This window comes from Octopus bimaculoides, chromosome 28 (genome assembly GCF_046866305.1).
Source record: "Octopus bimaculoides isolate indiv1 chromosome 28, ASM4686630v1, whole genome shotgun sequence".
Classification (NCBI taxonomy): Eukaryota; Metazoa; Mollusca; class Cephalopoda; order Octopoda; family Octopodidae; genus Octopus; species Octopus bimaculoides.
Window position 1 is genome coordinate 22,723,351 of NC_142955.1, and position 7,820 is coordinate 22,731,170.

General features: G+C 39.4%; 1 protein-coding gene across 1 annotated transcript; it reads right to left on the bottom strand.

Moving 5' to 3' along the window:
* Positions 1 to 3,571: 3,571 nt before the first annotated feature.
* On the bottom strand, positions 3,572 to 7,002 carry LOC149130745 (uncharacterized). Its single transcript, XM_089343805.1, has one exon. It carries the CDS (start codon positions 5,884 to 5,886, stop codon positions 4,729 to 4,731), a length of 1,158 nt encoding a protein of 385 aa, XP_089199931.1. The 5' UTR covers positions 5,887 to 7,002; the 3' UTR covers positions 3,572 to 4,728.
* Between the last annotated feature and the right edge of the window lie 818 nt (positions 7,003 to 7,820).

Sequence of the window (7,820 nt, forward strand, 5' to 3'; positions counted from 1 at the left end):
TAACAACAGTTGTCAAGTGCTGATGGGGGGACAAACATACACACATAGACAATGGACTTCTTTTCAGTTTCCATCAATTCAAGGCTGTAGTAGAAGACACTTGCCCAGGGTGTCACGTAGTGAGACTGAACCCTACCATTTGGTTGGGAAGGTGGATGTCCTTCCAAACACCAACCACTTTACAGTGTGGACTGGATGCTTTTTATGTGACACCAGCACCAGTGAAATCTATTTTGGCACGATTTTTACAGCTGGATGCTCTTCCGAATGCCAACCAATTTACAGTGTGGATTAGATGCTTTTTATAAGTATGAAATGAGTGAAGAACGACCTCAGGATGCTGAACCTTTCTGGTGGGATGACAAAGGACCAAGATGCCTGGTACCTTGCTGTGCCCCAGAAGACCCATACTCTGCAGTAGAAGTGCTAAGACCAGTTCCTCGGCTGATGAGGATTGACCTGCAAGAGTCCTGGTCTGATGCCATGTAAAAAGCACTCATGGCAGTGTCACGAAAAAGTACCCAGGTGGTACTGTGCATAAGCACCCATGTGCTACTGTGCATAAGCACCCATGTGCTACTGTGCATAAGCACTTGTGCAGTGTCACATATAAGCACCTGTGCAGGGCCATGTAAAAGGGCAAAGAACCAATGCTGGTTGCATTTAAAGGGCACCTGTGCCAGTGACATACAGAAGACCCTGGAGATTGATTGCAGATGTAGTCTGGCTGCTGGAGTCCTGTACTCTCAATGGAAGCCCATTTGGTGCCACTGCTTTATCTCCCAGATGAAGTTTTGCATCTAAAATATATTGGCCCTCTCCATTCTTTTCTATGGAGCAGAAACGTGGCCCCTTTCAAACACCCTGGCAAAGATGATTGACAGCTTCATGCTCTTGCTTTATGGGGCTGGGGTTATCCCAAGTTAGTGGTTCCAGAGGCATCATCATGCATAGACATATCACTGATACAGGTACCTTCTATGTGTCACTGGCACAGGTACCTTCTATGTGTCACTGGCACAGGTGCCTTCTATGTGTCACTGGCACAGGTACCTTCTATGTGTCACTGGCACAGGTACCTTCTACATGTCACCGACACAGGTGCCTTCTATGTGTCACCGGCACTGGTCATGACTATGATTTGACTTAGCTCTCCGTCACTGCTGGTCCTGTGCCAGCCCCTCTGAATCCTACAAGGAAACATTGAGCTTCAGGAGATCTTCCCCAATCACATTCAGCCATCAGATGTGGGGCCTGACACAAGGCCTCTTCCAACCTGCATCTTCTGCATTGAATGAGAGTAAAGTCCTGGTAGGAAACTTGACCCCAAAGATCAACCACAGATGTGGTCTGGCGATTGGGGTCATGTACTTCCTATGGCATCACTGCTCTGTCTCCCAGATGAAGCTCCACATCTACAATGCATTGGCCCTCTCCATCCTCCTCTATGGAGCAGAAATGTGGCCCTGCTGGAAGACCCTGGCAAAGAGGATTGACGGCTTTGGTAGCAGAGTCCTGAGAACCATTAAGAACATCAGATGGTACCATCATGTTCGCAACAAAGAACTGTGTGTGTACACACATCAGCCTGCAGCCTACCACATAATAGTTATCCGTTGCATGCGCTGGTAAGAACACGTCCTTCATCTCCTGCTAAGTCCTCCTGCCAGGGCTTTACTCCCATTCATCACAGCAGCTGTGGACTGGGAGAAGCCTTGTAGCAGGTCCCACATCAAATTCTTTTACAGGGCTTAGAAAAACTGAAGGACCACTGCAATAAGTGTGTGGATCTGTGAGGGCAACATGATTATCTGTTTCTCCTGTATTTTCTTTTACCAAAAGCCAGTAACTATCATGCACCCCCTCATACAAAGAATATTTTCAACAAATCATCTCAATATTTTTCTCCTGGACATATTTGCTTATGATTAACATGGTTTTTTAATGTTTAATTTTCCACAAATTTCATGTATGTGGTCTGATCAATAAGTATCCAGACTGTTGTCATAGTAACAAAGCTAAAACATGTCGAGTGAAGCTGCTAGGCACAGATTGACCTTGAACTCTGATGTGCATGCACAATAAGCTCTATCTCACTTCCGCTCTTTACAGCAGTGCTTGGAAGGAACATGTGTAGTGTGTGATTGTCACATTGACCATGACAGAGGAAGCTGAGCAGAGATTCTGCATCAAATTTTGCCAAGAGGTTGGCGATACCTGCTCAGAGGCCTATGCATAGTTTTGTAAAAGTTTTCATTGTCCTCGACACAAGGAGATCTTGGGCAACTGAAACCTGAGTGTCCTTTTGGTCAGCTGAAAGCAGTTTTGGCATAAACTTATCAGACACACGTCTCGTACCCAAATCTTCATAGCTAATCTGCACGTCCTCTGATAACTCACGGATGGTGATCTGATGATTTCTTTTCACAGCTGCATGCACATTTGTGAAGTTTTTCTCAGTTCTGCTGGTTGAAGGTCAAACAGCTTCATTCTGCATGCTTTAGCTTCGTTACTATGGCAACAGTCCAGATATTTATTGATTAGACCTCGTATATGTACTCAAGATCTGTCCTCCATAGTAGAATTGTTAAGGCTGCATCTCCTGGTGACAGCAGCGGCTTGTGTATGGGCACTGCGGACCTGCAGCACCCCCTATTTCCACTCAGTATTATCGATAACATTCAATGTAATGAGTCCTTTTTTCTTTAATTCCTTCTTTATACCCTCAAGCTTAATGTCAGTAGCCGTCCCCTTGTTTATGATAAAAATAGAAAAATCATTGTATAGAACTATGTGCTTCATAGTTCCAGCAATGTGGTGTTTGGCTGCTGAGCACATGCTCACATGTCCAAAATAGGAAGCTGCCCACTAGGGACAGAGAGCACTGTGGTTCACACAGTGCCGACCCTGGTGTGCTGGTAAAAGCAGTGTTTCATTTTGACTCCACATATGTGTTGTACTTAAAAACGTGTTTATATTCTTGAATGTAATAACATGTAGAATTAGATTGTTATCCTGCTTCCTGCTAGTGTTGTGTCTAGGGTTTGGAAAATAGGGCAGATTTCCCCTCACACCCATATTTTGTAATTTAGGGGTATTTTTGAAAAAACAAGGGGGGAATTTGCAGAAGTGTTCAGTGAACAAATTAAACACACTACCCACCAGTGGCTAAAACATGAACTGATCAAGTTTATGTATCCATTTTCTTTTTATATGTTGTTTCCTTTTACACAATATTAAAACAACAGCTAAAAATTTTCTGAAGCAGCACCACTCCTAATTTTATCAACGAGCCGCCATTGCCTGGTGAAAAGGATTAGCCTACAGCAGTCCTGTGCTGGTGCCATGTAAATGTGCTCATACCAGTGCCACATTAAAAGCACCCAATACACATTGTGAAGTGGTTGGCATTAGAAAGGACATCCAGCCATAGAAACCAAGCCAAATCAGACTGGAACCTGGTGCAGCTCTCCAACTTCAGTCAACCAATCCGACCCATGCCAGCATGGAAAAAGAGATGTTAAAGGACGATGATGAAGATGATGATGTATAAAGAAGAATACTGAATCCATTGCAATTTTTGATAGACAAAATTTTATTCTTTTCATACACAAAAATATGAGCAATGTTGGTGCTATGAATGACAAAATGCCAAGAGAGTTTAAATGTTATTGTTATAACAGTGAGTAAGTTAAATGATTGTCGTTGTGTTGCTGTTGTTGATCGTTCATTGTGGTTGTTGTCAGCAGGTGTCTGTATCCAGCCATAGAAACCATCTCTGCTGTCTTTCACTGTTCTCTCTGCTCTAACCCAATGCTCTCTGTCAAGTGGTCAAAGTGTGCTGAATTTATATTGATCGTTAGGCTCAGAAACAAGCCAAAAGATGAAATTATTCCTGGAGCCTATTTCACACAAAGTCGTGATTAGTTTAGTTTTTTTATCATGTAAATAATATTCTAGTGAATTATGACATTGGATGTAGTGATCTGATTGCTAAATATTCCCACCTCATGACTGCTCTGCAGAGCGGTTGGTGTTAGGCAGGACATCCAGTCGTAAAAACCATGCCAAAACAGACACTGAAGCCTGGTGCAGTCTTCTCACCAGCCAGCTCCTGTCAAACCATCTAACCCATGCAATCGTGGAAAGCAGATGTTAAATGATGATGATGAGAATGGCACAGGAACTGCAAATGTGAATTGCATAAAGGAGCATGTGTTGAAAAATGGTGGATGCAAGATTAAAAATGTTGGTTAAATGTTAGGCCAGAGTATAATTGTAAAAATATTATGAAAGAATAACTGAAGAAGATACATGTAAGTACAAGAGCCAAGTGAGTGCGGCTAAGAGTGTGAGTGAGTGAAGTTGTACATATTCAAGTGCAAGGACACCAATGAGTTGATAGTTGCATATTGATATGCATTTATATTGAAGACCAGTGGATCAGAATCATAGACGTAGGAGCATAAGCAGCAGAAATAGGGTTGCATCTTCTATCGACAGTAATTTTATGTATATTGCTGGTGTCACATAAGAAAAAGCACCCATGCCAGTGCTACATAACACCCTGGTGCTGTGTAAAATATCCAGTGCCCTCTGTAAAGTGGTTTCCATCATGTGATTGTGTACATGAACTCTAACACTAGAAAGGTTTTGCTCCAGTGTGGATTAAGTGCTTTTTTTTTCAAATCATTGTTTGATCAAAAATATTTTCCACAGATTTCAGTTTCATGGTTTTATTGCACTGTGTATTCTTTGGTGAACAACAAGACTTGATTTCCCATAAAACGATTTCCCACATGTTTGACAGATGAAGTGTTTATCCCTGGTATGTATCCTTTTGTGAACTATAAAACCAGAACTATCAGAGAACGATTTCCCGCATACTTCACAATGGAAGGGTTTCTCTCCACTATGTATTCGTTTGTGTGTCTGTAAATGAGAATTATTTTTAAATGACTGCCCACATGTTTCACAATGATAGGGCCTTTCTCCCGTGTGTATCCGCGTGTGTGTTGTTAACTTACCATTAGAAGCAAAATTCTTATCACATATTTCACAACGATGGGGTTTTTCTCGAGCGTGTTTCGCTAGGTGATCCACAAGACTGGAATTCTCACTGAAAGATTTCCCACAAATTTTACAGCGGAATGGTCGTTCTCCAGTGTGAGTCCTCCTGTGTGATTTTAAGTGACTGTTAACAGTAAACGATTTCCCACATAGATCACAGACGTAGGGTTTCTCTCCAGTATGTATCCTCACGTGGTTTGTTAAATCAGATTTGATCACAAAAGTTTTCCCACATATGTCACAGTGAAACGGCCTTTCTCCACTGTGTATTCTTTGATGAGCTACAAGAGTAGAACGTTGAGAGAATGACTTACCACAAGTTTCACATTGATAGCGTTTTTCTCCAGTGTGGATTCTTATGTGAACTACAAGATCATATTCATCAAAGAATGCTTTCCCACATATTTCACAACGAAATTTTTTGTCTGCGGTATGTATTCTCTTGTGCTTTGTTAGATAACTTTTACAGACAAACGATTTCTCACATATTTCACACTGATGTGGTTTTTCTTCACTGTGTAATTTTTTGTGTTTTCTTAAATAACGATTAGTACCAAAATATTTGTCACACATTTCACATCGATATAGTTTCTCTGTTTTGTGTATTTCTTTGTGCGTTAAAACTTCATGTTTTGAAGAGAATGTTTTCCTACAAATCCCACAGCGATATTCAGGAATATTTCTTTTATCCAATAATCTTTCTTTAGTTTCACTAATTAAAGGCTTTTCGTCGCTGCATATCTGTGTAACTGTTTCTGTATCGGTCTGAACAGTCGGGTTAGAAGTGTTCAACTGATTAATGTCCTGCATTTTCATTCTTGAGGAATTCTTAAAAACCGGAGAAATTTCTGTATTAATATATAATGATCGAGTTCCTTGTCTTGAAGATCATAAGAATTTTGATAACATTTGTGGAAAATATGTAATGCCGATATATTTTCTATTCGCTACGAAAATGCAGATTGCCAACTGGGTCCTCTCAAGAAAAAAACTTATTTCTCTTTTAAGAGATGTGGATATAGTTTAATGATCCTATGTAGGCTAAAACGATTATATATAGAGAGAGATCATAAATGACTGGTAACAGAACTTCAGGTGAACATTTTTTTTCTTTTTTACCACAGCTTATAACAAAACAATCACTTAGCATAAATAGTAAATCATTGCAAGATAGGGCGATGCAATTTGACATTAACGATTGGAACGTACGTGCAATGATCTTCCATATGAGTTGCAAACAATCGACGATCGAACTTCATTTATGATGAAATTAATTAATGATGAAGGTGATAGAACACTGACCCTGAAACAAGTAGGCAATCGTATGTTATCCACCAACATTAATATGTGCTCTTAATATAAGATAATTATTATTGCCGAAGCGATGAATATATATCGGTGACATAGGTTAAAAGTCCCTAGCATAATTTAATCCAGTCAGAAATGCCATTCTTTCAATTAATCCAACCCGTCGTTAATCAAAAGGCATTTGTCAGCAAAATAATTATTACTTATCAACGAAATAGTATTTTCGTGCACCTTCATCATGCAAAAAACAGCAACCGAATTTGCCTCGAATCCAAAGCAAGAGTCTACGTATTTAAAATTGAAAAAAAATAAAAATTAACGGCCCAATTCATGTTTCTTTTAGTTTAATAGTTTTATGTAAAACATTAACCAAAAGCATTTTAGATACATTTTCCAGAGTGTAAATTACATGGTTCATTATTAAATATATTTATATTGTTAACCTACACGCGGTGCCACCAACTCGTAGTTTGCTGGCCCAGAGAAGCTCGCGTGCAACAACGTTCAGCAAATCAGAAACCCGCTCCGGATGGTGAAAGCAGCAAAACGAAGCCAGTAGAGCCACCAACAACAGCAGAAACACACACAAAACGTTGTGTAGTCAAAGTAAATATTTTTTAAACATTCAATAACAACGACAGTTCTTTTGGAAACTTCCTTTTTTCTGTTCCTTTAAATAACACATTTAACAACACAAGTTCTTTTCCTTTTCCTTTTCTTTTCAAACATTTAACATCACAAAGTTCGTTTTCTTCTAGAACGTTTAACAACACAGTTCTTCTTTTTTTTTAAAAAAAAATTCTTTTCAAACATTTATTTAACACAAATCTTTTTTTTTTTTTTTTTCAAACATTTATAACCCAGTTCTTGGATCTTTCTAATTTGACGGCAACACTTTTCATTTATGTTTTATGTAGTGTTTTTGGTACCGAAACACTTTCAAACTTCGTATACTTGTATATTTTGTGTTATAGAACAGATAAAAAATTTTGTATTCGAAGTTATTTCATGTAAAAAAATTGTCGCATAAATGAAAACTGGTGCCCCCGTTTTGAACTAGATCCTGTAAACAACATGTGCTAGCGGTGTCATGGGATCTTTTTCCTTGAATAAAATTAGTGTCATGGTTTGTCAACAACAACTTTCCGTGGTACTGTTATTTATGACATCTTTCGTGCATTTGTACTGGTTTTAGCTTTAGGGTTTTAGGGTTCGGGTTTTAGAGTTAGGGTTACGGTTAGGGTTATGATTATTTTTGCCATAACCTCACTCATAACCCCAACCCTAACCCTAAAACCCTAACCCTAACTCTAAAGCCCGAACCCTAACCCTAAAACCCTAAACCAGGGAATAATGATATAATTAAACAGGGAATAACGCTCTTGACACCGGCAAAAATTATTGTTTACAAAAACAGCAGTAACTGTATTCAGCTGAATAGA

Excerpts from the sequence above, each read along its gene's own strand:
- LOC149130745 (XM_089343805.1), bottom strand. The coding sequence starts at position 5,886 with ATGAAAATGCAGGACATTAATCAGTTGAACACTTCTAACCCGACTGTT.